We start from the raw sequence: 17,679 nt of genomic DNA on the forward strand, positions 1-17,679 counted from the left end.
TGGCTGATAGGATTCTATCAGCCAATCGGAATTAAGTTAAAAAAATCTGATTGGCTGATTGAATCAGCCAATCAGATTCAAGTTCAATCCGATTGGCTGATCCAATCAGCCAATCAGATTGAGCTCGCATTCTATTGGCTGTTCCGATCAGCCAATAGAATGCGAGCTCAATCTGATTGGCTGATTAGATCAGCCAATCGGATTGAACTTGAATCTGATTGGCTGATTCAATCAGCCAATCAGATTTTTTTAACTTAATTCCGATTGGCTGATAGAATCCTATCAGCCAATCGGAATTCGGCGGACACCATCTTGGATGACGTCATTTAAAGGTACCTGATTCCAAGTTTAGCAGTCGGCTGGGATGGATGCTCCGCGGCGGCGGAGCGAAGAAAGAAGATTGAAGATGCCGCCGGAAGAATGAAGACTTTGCTGCCGCTTGGAGGAAGACGTCGCCGGAGGAAGAATTCTTCTTTGCCGCTTGGAGGATGACATCGCCGGAGGAAGAATTCTTCTTTGCCGCTTGGAGGACGACATCGCCCGGATCGGATCAGGAGTTCGGCCCGGTGTGGTGAAGACAAGGTAGGGAGATCTTCAGGGGGGTAGTGTTAGGCTTTTTTAAGGGGGGTTTGGGTGGGTTTAGAATAGGGGTATGTGGGTGGTGGGTTGTAATGGGGGGGGGGGGGGGGATTGTATTTGTTGAATGCAAAAGAGCTGAATTCTTTGGGGCATGCCCCACAAAAGGCCCTTTTAAGGGCTGGTAAGGTAAAGAGCTTACCAGCTGTTCCGATCAGCCAATAGAATGCGAGCTCAATCTGATTGGCTGATTAGATCAGCCAATCGGATTGAACTTGAATCTGATTGGCTGATTCAATCAGCCAATCAGATTTTTTTAACTTAATTCCGATTGGCTGATAGAATCCTATCAGCCAATCGGAATTCGGCGGACACCATCTTGGATGACGTCATTTAAAGGTACCTGATTCCAAGTTTAGCAGTCGGCTGGGATGGATGCTCCGCGGCGGCGGAGCGAAGAAAGAAGATTGAAGATGCCGCCGGAAGAATGAAGACTTTGCTGCCGCTTGGAGGAAGACGTCGCCGGAGGAAGAATTCTTCTTTGCCGCTTGGAGGATGACATCGCCGGAGGAAGAATTCTTCTTTGCCGCTTGGAGGACGACATCGCCCGGATCGGATCAGGAGTTCGGCCCGGTGTGGTGAAGACAAGGTAGGGAGATCTTCAGGGGGGTAGTGTTAGGCTTTTTTAAGGGGGGTTTGGGTGGGTTTAGAATAGGGGTATGTGGGTGGTGGGTTGTAATGGGGGGGGGGGGGGGATTGTATTTGTTGAATGCAAAAGAGCTGAATTCTTTGGGGCATGCCCCACAAAAGGCCCTTTTAAGGGCTGGTAAGGTAAAGAGCTTTGAAATTTGTTGAATTTAGAATAGGGCAGGGAATTTTTTTTATTTTGGGGGTTTATTATTTTATTAGGGGGCTTAGAATAGGTGTAATTAGCTTAAATATCTTGTAATCTTTTTTTTATTTTTTGTAATTTAGTGTTTGTTTTTTTTTGTAATTTAGTTTAGTTAATTTAATTGTATTTTTAGATAGATGTTTGTACTTTATTTAATTTATTGATAGTGTAGGTGTATTTATAACTTAGGTTAGGATTTATTTTACAGGTAATTGGGTAATTATTTTAACTAGGTAGATATTAAATAGTTAATAACTATTTAATATCTATTATACCTAGTTAAAATAATTAACAATTTACCTGTAAAATAAATATTAACCCTAACATAGCTACAATGTAATTATTAATTATATTGTAGCTATCTTAGGGTTTATTTTATAGGTAAGTATTTAGATTTAAATAGGAATATTTTAGTTTATAAATTAATTAGATTAATTTAATATAAATATAGTTAGGGGTGTTAGTGTTAGATAGAGTTAATATAGTTAATATAAATACTATAGTAACTATATTAACCCTAATATAATTAGGGTTAATATAGTTAATATATATAATGTAATAACTATATTAACTATAATATACTTAGGGTTAATATAGATAATATAGCTGGCGGCGGGGTAGGTAGATTAAATTAGGGGTTAATCATTTTAATAGAGATGGCGGCGGTGTAAGGGGCTTACATTAGGGGTTAATAATATTAATATAGCTGGCGGCGGTATAGGGGGATTAGATTAGGGGTTAATAATTTTTATATAGGTGGCGGCGGTGTAAGGGGTCAGATTAGGGGATAGATAAGGTAGATGGCGGCGGTTTTAGAGGCTCACAGTAGGGGGTTAGTTTATGTAGATGGCGGCGGGGTCCGGGAGCGGCGGTTTAGGGGGTAATAACTTTATTAGGGATTTCGGGGGGGGGATCGCGGTTGACAGGGAGATAGACATTGCGCATGCGTTAGGTGTTAGGTTTATTTTCTAGTTAGTTTAGGGAGTTACGGGGCTCCAATAGTCAGCGTAAGGCTTCTTACGGCTGCTTTTTGTGGCGAGGTGAAAATGGAGTAAGTTTTCTCCATTTTCGCCACGTAAGTCCTTACGCTGCATATTGGATACCAAACTGCGCGGGTTTGGTATACCTGCCTATGGCCCAAAAAACTGCGGGCGACGGCAGAAATATACGCGCGTAACTTCTAGCTTACGCCGTATATAGGATACCAAATCCGCGCAATTATTGGCGTCGCCGGCTTTTGCGGGCGACGATTTTTATCGGATCGACCCCTAGAAGTCTTTCGGAAATTCTTAGTAGCTTCAACATAATATTTCAAAGCTCTAACTACATCCAAAGAATGCAATGATTTCTCCTTAGAATACTTAGGATTAAGACATAATGAAGGAACCACAATTTCTCTACTAATGTTGTTAGAATTCACAACCTTGGGTAAAAATTCAAAAGAAGTTCGCAACACCGCTTTATCCTGATGAAAAATCAGAAAAGGAGACTCACAAGAAAGAGCAGATAATTCAGAAACTCTTCTGGCAGAAGAGATGGCCAAAAGGAACAAAACTTTCCAAGAAAGTAATTTAATGTCCAATGAATGCATAGGTTCAAACGGAGGAGCTTGAAGAGCCCCCAGAACCAAATTCAAACTCCAAGGAGGAGAAATTGACTTAATGACAGGTTTTATACGAACCAAATCTTGTACAAAACAATGAATATCAGGAAGATTAGCAATCTTTCTGTGAAAAAGAACAGAAAGAGCAGAGATTTGTCCTTTCAAGGAACTTGCAGACAAACCTTTATCCAAACCATCCTGAAGAAACTGTAAAATTCTCGGAATTCTAAAAGAATGCCAGGAAAAATGATGAAAAAGACACCAAGAAATATAAGTCTTCCAGACTCTATAATATATCTCCCTAGATACGGATTTACGAGCCTGTAACATAGTATTAATCACAGAGTCAGAGAAACCTCTTTGAATAAGAATCAAGCGTTCAATCTCCATACCTTTAAATTTAAGGATTTGAGATCCTGATGGAAAAAAGGACCTTGCGACAGAAGGTCTGGTCTTAACGGAAGAGTCCACGGTTGGCAAGAGGCCATCCGGACAAGATTCGCATACCAAAACCTGTGAGGCCATGCTGGAGCTACCAGCAGAACAAACGAGCATTCCTTCAGAATCTTGGAGATTACTCTTGGAAGAAGAACTAGAGGCGGAAAGATATAGGCAGGATGATACTTCCAAGGAAGTGACAATGCATCCACTGTTTCCGCTTGAGGATCCCTGGATCTGGACAGATACCTGGGAAGTTTCTTGTTTAGATGAGAGGCCATCAGATCTATTTCTGGAAGTCCCCACATTTGAACAATCTGAAGAAAAACCTCTGGGTGAAGAGACCATTCGCCCGGATGTAACGTTTGGCGACTGAGATAATCCGCTTCCCAATTGTCTATACCTGGGATATGAACCGCAGAAACTAGACAGGAGCTGGATTCCGCCCATACCAGAATTCGAGATACTTCTTTCATGGCCAGAGGACTGTGAGTCCCTCCTTGATGATTGATGTATGCCACAGTTGTGACATTGTCTGTCTGAAAACAAATGAACGATTCTCTCTTTAGAAGAGGCCAAGACTGAAGAGCTCTGAAAATTGCACGGAGTTCCAAAATATTGATTGGCAATCTCACCTCCTGAGATTCCCAAACCCCTTGTGCTGTCAGAGACCCCCAAACAGCTCCCCAACCTGTCAGACTTGCATCTGTTGAAATTACAGTCCAGGTCGGAAGAACAAAAGAAGCCCCCTGAACTAAACTATGGTGATCTGTCCACCATGTCAGAGAGTGTCGTACAATCGGTTTTAAAGATATTAATTGAGATATCTTTGTGTAATCCCTGCACCACTGGTTCAGCATACAGAGCTGAAGAGGTCGCATGTGAAAACGAGCAAAGGGGATCGCGTCCGATGCAGCAGTCATGAGACCTAGAATTTCCATGCATAAGGCTACCGAAGGGAATGATTGTGACTGAAGGTTTCGACAAGCTGATATCAATTTCAGACGTCTCTTGTCTGTTAGAGACAGAGTCATGGACACTGAATCTATCTGGAAACCTAAAAAGGTTACCTTTGTCTGAGGAATCAATGAACTTTTTGGTAAATTGATCCTCCAACCATGATCTTGAAGAAACAACACAAGTCGATTCGTATGAGATTCTGCTAAATGTGAAGACTGAGCAAGTACCAAGATATCGTCCAAATAAGGAAATACCACAATACCCTGTTCTCTGATTACAGACAGAAGGGCACCGAGAACCTTTGTAAAAATTCTTGGAGCTGTTGCTAGGCCAAACGGTAGAGCCACAAACTGGTAATGCTTGTCTAGGAAAGAGAATCTCAGAAACTGATAGTGATCTGGATGAATCGGAATATGTAGATATGCATCCTGTAAATCTATTGTGGACATATAATGCCCTTGCTGAACAAAAGGCAGGATAGTCCTTACAGTTACCATTTTGAATGTTGGTATCCTTACATAACGATTCAATATTTTTAGATCCAGAACTGGTCTGAAGGAATTCTCCTTCTTTGGTACAATGAAAAGATTTGAATAAAACCCCAGCCCCTGTTCCAGAACTGGAACTGGCATAATTACTCCAGCCAACTCTAGATCTGAAACACATTTCAGAAATGCTCGAGCCTTCGCTGGGTTTACTGGGACACAGGAAAGAAAAAATCTCTTTGCAGGAGGCCTTATCTTGAAGCCAATTCTGTACCCTTCTGAAACAATGTTCTGAAACCAAAGATTGTGAATGGAATTGATCCAAATTTCTTTGAAAAAACGTAATCTGCCCCCTACCAGCTGAGCTGGAATGAGGGCCGCACCTTCATGTGGACTTAGGAGCTGGCTTTGGTTTTCTAAAAGGCTTGGATTTATTCCAGACTGGAGATGGTTTCTAAACTGATACCGCTCCTGTGGATGAAGGATCAGGCTTTTGTTCCTTATTGTGACGAAAGGAACGAAAACGATTATTAGACCTAAATTTACCCTTAGATTTTTTTATCCTGTGGTAAAAAAGTTCCTTTCCCTCCAGTAACAGTTGAGATAATAGAATCCAACTGAGAACCAAATAATTTATTACCCTGGAAAGAAAGGGAAAGCAAAGTAGACTTAGAAGACATATCAGCATTCCAAGTTTTAAGCCATAAAGCTCTTCTAGCTAAAATAGATAGAGACATATACCTGACATCAACTCTAATGATATCAAAGATGGCATCACAAATAAAATTATTAGCATGTTGAAGAAGATTAATAATGCTATGAGAATTATGATCTGTTACTTGTTGCGCTAAAGCTTCTAACCAAAAAGTTGAAGCTGCAGCAACATCCGCTAAAGATATAGCAAGTCTAAGAAGATTACCTGAACACAAGTAAGCTTTTCTTAGAAAGGATTCAATTTTCCTATCTAAAGGATCCTTAAAGGAAGTACTATCTGCCGTAGGAATAGTAGTACGCTTAGCAAGAGTAGAGACAGCCCCATCAACCTTAGGGATTTTGTCCCAAAACTCTAATCTGTCAGATGGCACAGGATATAATTGCTTAAAACGTTTAGAAGGAGTAAATGAATTACCCAAATTATTCCATTCCCTGGAAATTACTTCAGAAATAGCATCAGGGACAGGAAAAACTTCTGGAATAACTACAGGAGATTTAAAAACCTTATTTAAACGTTTAGATTTAGTATCAAGAGGACCAGAATCCTCTATTTCTAATGTAATTAAGACTTCTTTAATTAAAGAACGAATAAATTCCATTTTAAATAAATATGAAGATTTATCAGCATCAACCTCTGAGACAGAATCCTCTGAACCAGAAGAACCATTATCAGAATCAGAAAGATGATGTTCATTTAAAAATTCATCTGAAAAATGAGAAGTTTTAAAAGACTTTTTACGTTTACTAGAAGGAGGAATAACAGACATAGCCTTCTTAATGGATTTAGAAACAAAATCTCTTATGTTATCAGGAACACTCTGAGTATTAGATGTTGACGGAACAGCAACATGTAATGTAACATTACTAAAGGAAATATTATCTGCATTAACAAGTTTGTCATGACATTCAGTACAAACAACAGCTGGAGGAACAGATACCACAAGTTTACAGCAGATACACTTATCTTTGGTAGATCCAGTACCAGGCAGCGATTTTCCAGAAGTATCTTCTGACTCAGTGTCAACATGGGACATCTTGCAATATGTAATAGAAAAAACAACATATAAAGCAAAATTGATCAAATTCCTTAAATGACAGTTTCAGGAATGGGAAAAAATGCCAGTGAACAAGCTTCTAGCAACCAGAAGCAATAAATAATGAGACTTAAATAATGTGGAGACAATAGTGACGCCCATTTTTTTTAGCGCCAAAAAAGACGCCCACATTATTTGGCGCCTAAATGCTTTTGGCGCCAAAAATGACGCCACATCCGGAACGCCAACACTTTTGGCGCAAAAAAACGTCAAAAATGACACAACTTCCGGCGACACGTATGACGCCGGAAATAGAAAAAAAAAATTTGCGCCAAAAAAGTCCGCGCCAAGAATGACGCAATAAAATGAAGCATTTTCAGCCCCCGCGAGCCTAACAGCCCACAGGGAAAAAGTCAAATTTTAAGGTAAGAAAAAATTGATTTATTCATATGCATTATCCCAAATATGAAACCGACTGTCTGAAATAAGGAACGTTGAACATCCTGAGTCAAGGCAAATAAATGTTTGAATACATATATTTAGAACTTTATATAAAAGTGCCCAACCATAGCTTAGAGTGTCACAGAAAATAAGAATTACTTACCCAGGACACTCATCTACATGTAGTAGAAAGCCAAACCAGTACTGAAACGAGAATCAGTAGAGGTAATGGTATATATAAGAGTATATTGTCGATCTGAAAAGGGAGGTAAGAGATGAATCTCTACGACCGATAACAGAGAACCTATGAAATAGACCCCGTAGGAGATCATTGAATTCAAATAGGCAATACTCTCCTCACATCCCTCTGACATTCACTGCACGCTGAGAGGAAAACCGGGCTCCAACCTGCTGCGGAGCGCATATCAACGTAGAATCTAGCACAAACTTACTTCACCACCTCCATAGGAGGCAAAGTTTGTAAAACTTATTTGTGGGTGTGGTGAGGGGTGTATTTATAGGCATTTTGAGGTTTGGGAAACTTTGCCCCTCCTGGTAGGAATGTATATCCCATACGTCACTAGCTCATGGACTCTTGCTAATTACATAAAAGAAATATCTTTTCTGTTGGCTAAGTGACTTATTGACAATAACATCTCACTGCATTTGTATTGATGTTAGCACAACTTTCACATTTACTTTAAAGGTTTATTCCTCCTCCTCATTATTTCACTTTGCCAATGAATATCAGGACGTTCAAAGCTCAAAAAAGGCATTATAAGAGACATTAAACTGGATTTAAAGGGCCATGAAACCCAATTTGTTTTCTTTCATGATTCAGAAAAAAAATAGCATTTTAAACAACTTTCCACTTTATTTCTATCATCATTGCTGCTCTTCAGCCTACCTAGGTATGCTTTCCAACACAAGATACCTAGAGAACAAAGCAAATTACATAATAGAACTAAATTGGAAAGTTGTTTAAAACTGCATGCTCTATCAAAATCATGAAAGTTTAATTCTGACTTTACCGTCCGTTTAACAACCAAGCCATTAGATCTCTTACCTCCCTCCGCTTGGCCTCATTTTTTCTGTATTTGGTGAAAAGATGGCACAGGATATTACCACAGCAGCAGGCCACATGTATCAAAGGACCCTCTTTGCCAAGACTTAGACCAGATGATACAGCAAGTCCCAGGGTCATAGTCTTTATTATTAGGGTCCACTTCCCCAGATATCCACGTATAATGAAACCGCTCAAGATGGTTTTAATCTGTAAGGTGAAAAGAGCAGGTAAAATGAATGATCTCAAATAAGCGTAAACATGTCTATAACAAGACCACATTGTCTACTAGATACATATGACTTCAAAGGGTTAAAGAGTTGGCCGATTGACCTAATGTTAACAATTAGGGTTGTGAGCAGAGAAAGGCCTTCATGCATATTATCTTTTTTTAGATTAAATTTAAACAAATTTATGGGGGAGCTCTGAAATGGAGCAAAGGAAGCCTTTTTAGTTGTATTTTATTAAAGGGACATATAACTACATTTTTAATTTTCATTATGTATATGAAAGCACAGTAGTTACATAGATATCTATTTTGCGTAACAAAAATTAAGCAAAAGCTGTTGACATTCTAAGGTGAAACTAAGAGGAAGTGCATTATTTACACCTAAGTCCTAGACCTCTACTGCTCACTGTCTGACAGTGCCAATTCCCACAGAAACGTTGATTTATTAAGCTTTGGGATATTCATAAAAAAAAATACATTTTAAATAAAATTCTGAATTATTTTTGAATATAATATGACTTGAGAATTTACTATGGCTTGTGTAAATAAGTAGATTATATGAATACTGATAATAGCCCATAATATGAAACAGCTGGGGGAAAACGTGCAGAACAGTAAGGAAGTGACCTCTAGTTGGTATCAATAAGGCATTGGTTATTTTAGAAGACTGATTTTAATGGTCTCTTTATATACAACTGACCCCACTCTTCACTCTATAAAATGTCATTATGGATTTAAAAGTCAAGCTACAACACATATCACATTTGATCTTGGCTACTAGATCTGAGGGAACAAACCTCTTGCCATTACTTACCTCAGGAATTCCAGATCCACATGCATACGGGGCAAAGTTACGGACCAGTAAAACAGCAAGGAGGGAGAAAAAAAGAGCCCATGCCACGTACATGAAGTAGTTCAAGATGTAGGGAAAAGCTCCCTAGCAAAATAAGAGAAACAACTATAAATCTTAGGAGAGGAATAGTTAAGGTTTAAAGGGACAGTAAAGTCAAAATTAAACTGATTCTAAGCATGCAATTTTAAACAAGTTTCCAGTTCTATTATCTAAAAAGCATCTTATACTTAGTATCCTTTGTTGAAAAGTATACCTAGGTAGACAGTGGCAGCAAGGCATTACTGAGAGCTAGCGGCTAAATGGTGGCTGCACATATATGCCTTTTGTCATTGGTTCAATACAAGGATACAAAGAGAATGAAGAAAGTTTGATAACAGAAGTAAACTGGAATGTATTTTAAAAACTATACGCTCTGTCTGAATAATGAAGGACAAAAAAAAAAATTGGGTTTCCCTTTATTTTATCTCAAATGGTGCAGGCCCTTAAAACCCAATGGGCCAGATTACAAGTGGAGCACTAATTAACTCTTTTGCTCGAGTAAACTGTAACTCGCGAGCTAACCAGTCGAGCGCAAAAAGCCGAACTAAGAATATATCACGAACACGTTCACATATTTCCCCCATGGAAGTCAATGGAGCATAAAAGTGAAAAAACCTAAAACCCTACCTGCACACAAACCCGATCACATATTCTCATGTGCCCTAACCCCCACACAAAGAAATCTGAATATTTCACATTACAATGTTCTTCACATTGCAGAATATGTTCTTTTTATTCATGAATAATATATACATACATACACACGATTATATATAGTTATAGATATATACAGATATATATAGGAATACAGTTTAGGTGTTTAGATGTGTATATATACATCTTTAGACATGTTTATGTTTGTATCTCTATGTTAAAGCCCTTTATTTGCCTTTTGTTTTTCTAACACCTGCAACCTTATATCTTTGAGCCCTTAAATCTTTTTTGTGCAATATTTTTTTAAAAATAATTATTAGATGGTGTTAATATGAGTGTACTTTGTAATGTATTTTTAATGTGTTTTGTGAAACTTTTTAGTTTTGCAAAACCGTTAACCAGAGCTCTGAGGATACGTTTACTTTCAACTCTTAAAGGATTACTGTTTTTTCCGTTTTTAAATACACAATATTCACATATTTTGTTTAAGGTTTATCTATTAACATCTGCAAACCTATATATTTTAAAAAACGAAGCTTTATAAGCTTATATTTTTAATCTACATTACCCGGCCATGACGTCACCTTTTCCAGCCCACCGTTTTCTGCATAGTGTGTATACAAACACTTTGACCAATTGCAGATCGATGTTATGCATAAAATTAGCCAGCTAACCCTTCCTAATAAGCCTGCGCATCAAATCTGGTAAATCGCGCATGCGCATTGCAAATCCAAGAAGCCGAAGTTACCCACACCATAGTTTGTTTCACGCTTGCGTATTTGAGTGAAAAATCTATGCAATCGGTTAGCCAGACTTTCTAATAATGATAGAAACGTCTTATCTGTTGCCAAATGTGTTCTGTCAGTTTACAATGAAAAAAGAAGTAAAGCAGTAATTTTGTTTTCACTTTATGTGTGATGAATTGTTTATTTTCTGCATTTATTTATTTTTGGGAACTCAAAACCGTATATCCTTTAATTGTATTTAATTAAAGGATATACGGTTTTGAGTTCCCAAAATTAAATAAATGCAGAAAATAAACAATTGATCACATATAAAGTGAAAACAAAATTACTGCTTTACTTCTTTTTTCATCGTAAACTGACAGAACACATTTGACAACAGATGTATTGAAGATTGATTTCTAAATTATCATTTGCTCGTATATTCTAGGGAGATTCTCAAAGCGTAGTCAAGAAGATTACTTACGTGACTTGCGCAGCTCAATCGACTGCAGCTCTATAGATTCTACTGCCTTAGGTATCTTCAGATGCTGACGTTTGCGGTGAAGTTTGCGGTGACGCTGAGCTAACTTGCGCATGCGCAATACTTACCAAAGACGCCATGTTTCAACTGCAGTTGTCAGCACGGATTGGGAATCCGTAACTGCAGAGCTACAAGTAGGTTTGGAAAAATTAAATATTTGAAACAGATATATTTTATAAACGCTAAATATTTGGTAAATAATGTAAATTAGAAAAAGATATAGTTAGATGTATATTACATTATTTATATGATTTCATTTCTGACTACAGTGTCCCTTTAATACCAGCAGTAAACCAAACAAGCTCAATTCGTAATCTGGCCCTATATCTTTAAAAGGGCCATGAAACACAACATTTTGCTTTCAGGATTTCAAATTTTTTCCAAAACTTTACACATAAAAAAAGCCAAACCAGCATAGATACAAATATATTTATATATGAATTCAAGAAAATGCTTTCAAATAAAAAAAATCCAACATCTTAATAGACAGCACCCTTGAAATCAAATCAAATAAAAACATCTTTAAAAATAAAAGGAAAGTCCCAATGTATAAGGCAGATATAATAGAATATTTCAATGAACTTCTTTCAAAATAAAGTAAAAACAAATTATGCATACCCGATAAGTTCCTTTTCTTCTGGCAGGAAGAGTCCACAGCTGCATGCATTAGTTTTGGGAAATAAGAACCTGGCCACCAGGAGGAGGCAAAGACACCCCAGCCAAAGGCTTCAAATACCTCCCCCACTCACCTCATCCCCCAGTCATTCTGCCAAGGGAACAAGGAACAGTAGAAATATCAGGGTGATTTTAAAAAAGGTGCCAGAAGAACAAAAATGCACTGCCGCCCCATAGATAAAGCGCAGACGGGAGCTGTGGACTCTTCCTGTCAGATGAAAAGAAAATTATCAGGTAAGCATATGTTTTTCTTCTTAAAGGGAGACTGAACCCAATTGTTGTCTTTCATGATTCAGAGAGAGCATCCAATTTTGAGCATCTTTCTAATTTACTCCTATTATGAATTTTTCTTCGTTGTCTTGCTATCTTTATTTGAAAAAGAAGGCATCTCAGCTTTTTTTAGTTCAGTACTCTGGATATCACTTTTTATTGGTGGATGAATTTATCCACCAATCAGCAAGAACAACCCAGGTTGTTCACCAAAAATGGACCAGCATCTGAACTTACATTCTTGCCATTCAAATAAAGATACCAAGAGAATGAAGAAAATTTGATAATAGGAGTAAATTAGAAAGTTGCTTAAAATGTCATGCTCTATCTGAATCACAAAAGAAAAAAATTGGGTTCAGTGTCCCTTTAAACAGGAACTTTTTGGGAAAACAATACCCAAGCTAGAGGACACTAAATGCAAACAAAGGGTGGGTACAAAAGAGGCGGCTCCTTCGAAAGGCACCACAGCCTGAAATTACTCAACACCCTACAAAAAAACTATAACTACAAGGGAAAACCCGGAGCCCGGGTAACTATACTCATCAGTTACACAACCTGCAAAGCCTTGCTAGAGACTGCTGAGCACAAGCTCCCGAGGAGTCAGCCCTGCGACACTCAACTCACAAAAAAAATCCTAAAACTGAAAAACCTCCATCAACCCCTGAGAGGGAGAGTAGAGGAACCCATAGGAGATCTGAAGGAGCGTCCAACACTAACATAAACCCAGACTGGTCAAAAAGCCCTATCTACCCCCGAGAGGGAGAATAGAGGATCCCATGAGATTTTCAAAGGACCAAATCAAACTCAGAGCAACTAGTGGTTGCCACAGGACCACTATCCTGGAAAACAAACTCCCTAGGAGGACAAGGACCAGAAGAGAAGTCCATAGTCAGGGGAAAATGTCTTTATGATCACCGGAAGGCCACCCTCATATCCCTGACACAGCATTATATCAACTATGGTGTTCCAGAAACCCCAAGTTCCCCCTTGCAACCTAGACAAGACAAAACCCGTCAAGCTAAGCATAGACAAGCAGAGACAGAAAAAAACCTGTCCCAGCAGCTTAAAAGAGCTCCCCAATAGCCAGTTGTGAGCAAAATTCGCGATGACCGATCAACAGACAGCAAAGCCGTCCTAAGTCATCGTGTGAAACATCCCACCAAGAAGTGCCAAAAAATCTCGACAACAGCTCCCGACCAGAAATTCCAGAATCCAAGGAGCGATCCATCCCAGCAGAAGCTGCCACCAGTAGAAAGATGAGCACTAAGAGTCCCCCCTCAAAGGGGAGGACAGATTAAATAAAAGTAAACGGTTCATACTGCAAAAAGCAGACTGATCCCAACCTTCCTTCCAGGATAATGGTCCCAGCCCACAGGCTAGTGAAAGACCGAAGACAAGAGTCTCAGACCTTCAGAAGAAAAAAGGATGAATCTACGAGGAATCAATCCCCAGAGTAGAACTCGGACTGCTACTAAAAAATTGGCATGCTACCCTGAACCATGGCAGGAACCTCATGCTTGTATCCAAGGACCACTACACTGCAGCCTTCCATAAGAAGGAACACCCCTCAAGGGAAGAAAGCACTCTGGCCCACAGCATTCCGATACCAGAATTCATTTCCGTGATTGTGAGAACGCAAGAAAGGGGAAAAAACTACAAAGCGAGAAAAACAAAGGACCCACTGCCCCTTACAGACACTGGAGGTACCTCCAAAACAAGGAGAACACGTACGAACTCCTTCCCCACCCTAGGTGCGAAGAATATTAATCAACTGTATCCACCCTACAAGAGGCCAAACTTTTCTGCCTAAATTGTCAGCCCAATTGGAGTAGCAACTAAAGCCTACTAGGAAGCATCAGATGTCCCAGCAGACAAGTAGGGACCTGTCAGAACCAAACCCTAAGGTTAAGCAGAACTGTCCAAACCCGTTCCAGGCAAGAGATATGGTCATATGTTGGAGTCGATCCGAAGATCTAAAGCCCCTGAGGAACCCATAAACTGCCTCCTATGGTTAGGAGCGCATCCAGATAAAACCTTCCACCATCTAAAGTCCTTAGATGTAAAGTACCTAGCAACATCTGAGAAGAGGTGTGCTGTTACTGAAAACTTCCGCCGGGCAGAGGAAGAAGGGTAGAACAGACCAACTCATAATAGTAGGGGTGTGTGGAGCCAAATATAAAGCGGAGGACTACCGCAATGCCAAAATGAAAGAAAACGGATGGCTACTGAGCAACAGAAAAAATGGTAGTTTATTCCAATAAAAATGAAAGACACGACAAAACAAACCAATGGATGGGGATCAGCGATCTTACATGTTTCGCGCACACAAGAGCTTAATCATTTTTATTGGAATAAACTACCATTTTTCTGTTGCTCAGTAGCCATCAGTTTTCTACCTAGCAACATCCACAAACCCAAGAGTCTGAAAAAACTCTCGACTGGTTTAGGAAAGGGACAAGTACCCTTGGACCACAAGGAAATCCATGTAGACAGGCCTAACGACCTGACCCACATGCTGGAAAGGATAAATGGTCAGCTTCCTGACCACAGACAGGCAAAAAGACTAACTGACCACAGACCTCCTACCCTCAAGCCCGAAGGGCTAGATCTACAATAAGATCGACGGATAACACCCGAGAGTCTAAAGACCATGGTATGACAAGGGGAAGTTCTTATCTTGAGAAGACAACAGTCTCCAGAGATCCTTGCAGGATCTGTCTCCCGACATCCTTGAAATGGAACGGGAGCCTTGCAGCTCCTGGTAGAACGGCAGGGTGACCCCTGCACTCCATATATTAGAGTAAACGAAACACTGATAAAAAGAAGAGGACATGCTTCACTCTTCCAGAACAAAATGACCCAACCCAAGATGAGAGAGAAAGAAACATCACCATCGCAAAAGACTAAACTACAAGAGTTGTATTCAGAAACTAGATCTCCGGAAGACAATCACATCTCTTAAGTAATGGAAACCTACAGTTCAGAGTCCCCAGGGACCCTAGGAACCACAATGACGTCTGAAAAAGTCGGTCACGCATCCTAAGCAATATTGCCATAAAAAAACAACGGATATCGGAGCTCAAAACCTTCCTACCAGAAGCGTTGGATCTATGCCCCAGTCTCCATACCTCGTTGTAGGATCCAAAACCCGGAGTCCATAACAATAGGCCTTAAGAGACACTTTGCTTTTCTGTTTTTTTTTTTTTCTTTGTTTTTTTTTTTTATGCCGACAGGCTAATCAGCACCACAAGGGTGACATGAACCCAAGAAACAGTAGACAGCGCCCGACCAGTACCTGCCTGGTACAAGAACAATCCAGAATCTGCCTAAGGTTCAAGAAAAATCAACCCGAAAGTTCGATAATATTAACTAGAAAAACAACCTCGGTCTTAACCAAAGTGCACAACTTCCGAGGAAGTGCCCATGCGACCACAAAATCGCAAGTATCGGTTCCAGAGACAGAACGTTCCCAATCGAAAGTTATAACAGATGTGAGCTTATACAAAACAAATCAAATACATCCTATCTGGATCTAAAATAAAAGTAAGACAGCACCTGTGGGTGAATGCCCAAGGAAAAAGGGTACGCCAACCGGACCAGCCGATCATGGACCCCCTTCAACCAAGCTCAGAACTGGAACCAATACAAAAAAAGAAACACAGAGACACCAAGATGCTATCTGGCATCTAAGGCCTCAAATCCCTCGGCCCACTAGAACTGGGATCCTCTAGCAACACCAAAACATGCCTTAGTAGGACACGAAGACGGGCCAACCTACAACGAAAGGCAAAATGATCCCTTGCCGAATCGACAAACGACTCCGGCCCCAAGGTTAGGGCCCCTGAAGCCTTAGAGGCCCCCGCTTCCCCAGGAGGCCGAACTGAACCGGGCGATCCCACGCCCAACGGGCCCTGGTTGACAGAACAAGGACAGTATCTTAAAAATATTTCACTTGGGAGATACAAATGAGCCAACGCTATAGATATGGCCATGCTGAACCGTGCAGTAACATCTGGAGGAAACAAGCCACCTTCTGGAGAAGGAGTAGAGGCAATAGGGACACCTGCTTGTGTAGCAAAGGAAAGTTCTGGGACACGCACCTCACAGGACCTAGAATCCTCGGGGGCAGATGGCTCAATGCACTCTGAGGACCCTGAATCGGTAGAAGAGAGTACTCTGGAAGAGCAATCGGAACATAACTGATGGTCATGGATAACCCGGGCCATTTCATATTCATCACAAGACGTATTCTGCGCATCGGAGACATCCGTGTCTAAAAAAAAAAAAAAATCAGATTCCTCCATCTTGGGATTACAAAAATGACAAACACTAAATGGCACCTCTTTTACACCTCCAATGGCTGGAGCACTCACCATCTCCTGTGAACCAGACAACGAACATGCAAACTCTCTCTGTCGCCACACAGCCAGCACCGTGCAAGTCATAAAAAGAGCACGCAAATCTAAAGATCGCACCAATAGATGAGAAGGCTGTAATGTTCAGAAAAGCCATGAGCCTAAAGTATTACTACACATCAACAACAGATAGAACCACATAACAAACATGATTAAAGCCCCCCTGTTCAATAACCCCCCTCAGAAGATATTAACCCGTGATTCCTATTATAAGATAAAAGGAGTCCCACTGGGATAATACCTTCTCGTTAACATCAAGTTCACATAATGAAGTAAAATGAAACGATCTTACCGGAATCTACGCCATGGAACAGGAACACGGCCCTTCAAGTGTGACAGATCGTAGCCTCGCTTCTGACATGGACTTGAGTGAATAAAAGGCAGGCAGCGCAACTCACCAATGCTGATTGCCAAGGAGCTGTTAATATGAGTCATGATGGTTTTGCAGAAAGTCTCTGCATCTCCGGACTCTAACATTCATCCATGCTCTCACTGAGAGGCTGACAGGATTACTTAAAACTCCAGTCCCATTTTGAAGAGTACTACCCTCCATAAGAGACCATCTCAAACTTCTGACACTTCTCTGCCAACCTCCTGTGACGAAAGGCAAAAAATGATTTGGGGATGAGGGAAGTGGGGGATGTAATTTAAAGCCTTTGGCTGGGGTGTTGTCTTTTCCTGGTGGCCAGGTTCTGAATTCCCAAAAGTAATGAATGCAGCTGTAGGCTCTTCCCGTTTAAAAAGAAAAAACAATTTATGTAAGAACTTACCTGATAAATTAATTTATTTCATATTGGCAAGAGTCTATGAGCTAGTGACGTATGGGATATACAATCCTACCAGGAGGGGCAAAGTTTCCCAAACCTCAAAATGCCTATAAATACACCCCCCACCATACCCACAATTCAGTTTAACGAAAAGTCAAGTAATGGGGTGATCAAGAAAGGAGTAAAAAGAATCAAAAAAGGAATTTGGAAATAATTGTACTTTATACAAGAAATCATAACCACCATAAAAAGGGTGGGTCTCATCGACTCTTGCCAATTTGAAAAAAATGAATTTATCAGATTCT

The 17,679-nt window shown here is 40.1% G+C and overlaps 1 protein-coding gene across 2 annotated transcripts in view; it reads right to left on the bottom strand.

The window, feature by feature from the left end:
• CLCN5 (chloride voltage-gated channel 5) overlaps positions 1-17,679 on the bottom strand; it is a 526,001-nt gene that overhangs the window by 129,574 nt on the left and 378,748 nt on the right. For both annotated transcript variants that reach the window (XM_053698989.1, XM_053698988.1), the window contains 2 exons: positions 9,250-9,372; positions 8,210-8,416 (listed from right to left, as the gene is read on the bottom strand). In XM_053698989.1, the coding sequence (XP_053554964.1) occupies positions 8,210-8,416; positions 9,250-9,372 (330 nt within the window). The remainder of the gene's footprint in view (positions 1-8,209; positions 8,417-9,249; positions 9,373-17,679) is intronic.

The sequence above is a fragment of the Bombina bombina genome, chromosome 1, assembly GCF_027579735.1.
Source record: "Bombina bombina isolate aBomBom1 chromosome 1, aBomBom1.pri, whole genome shotgun sequence".
NCBI classification, from domain to species: domain Eukaryota; kingdom Metazoa; phylum Chordata; class Amphibia; order Anura; family Bombinatoridae; genus Bombina; species Bombina bombina.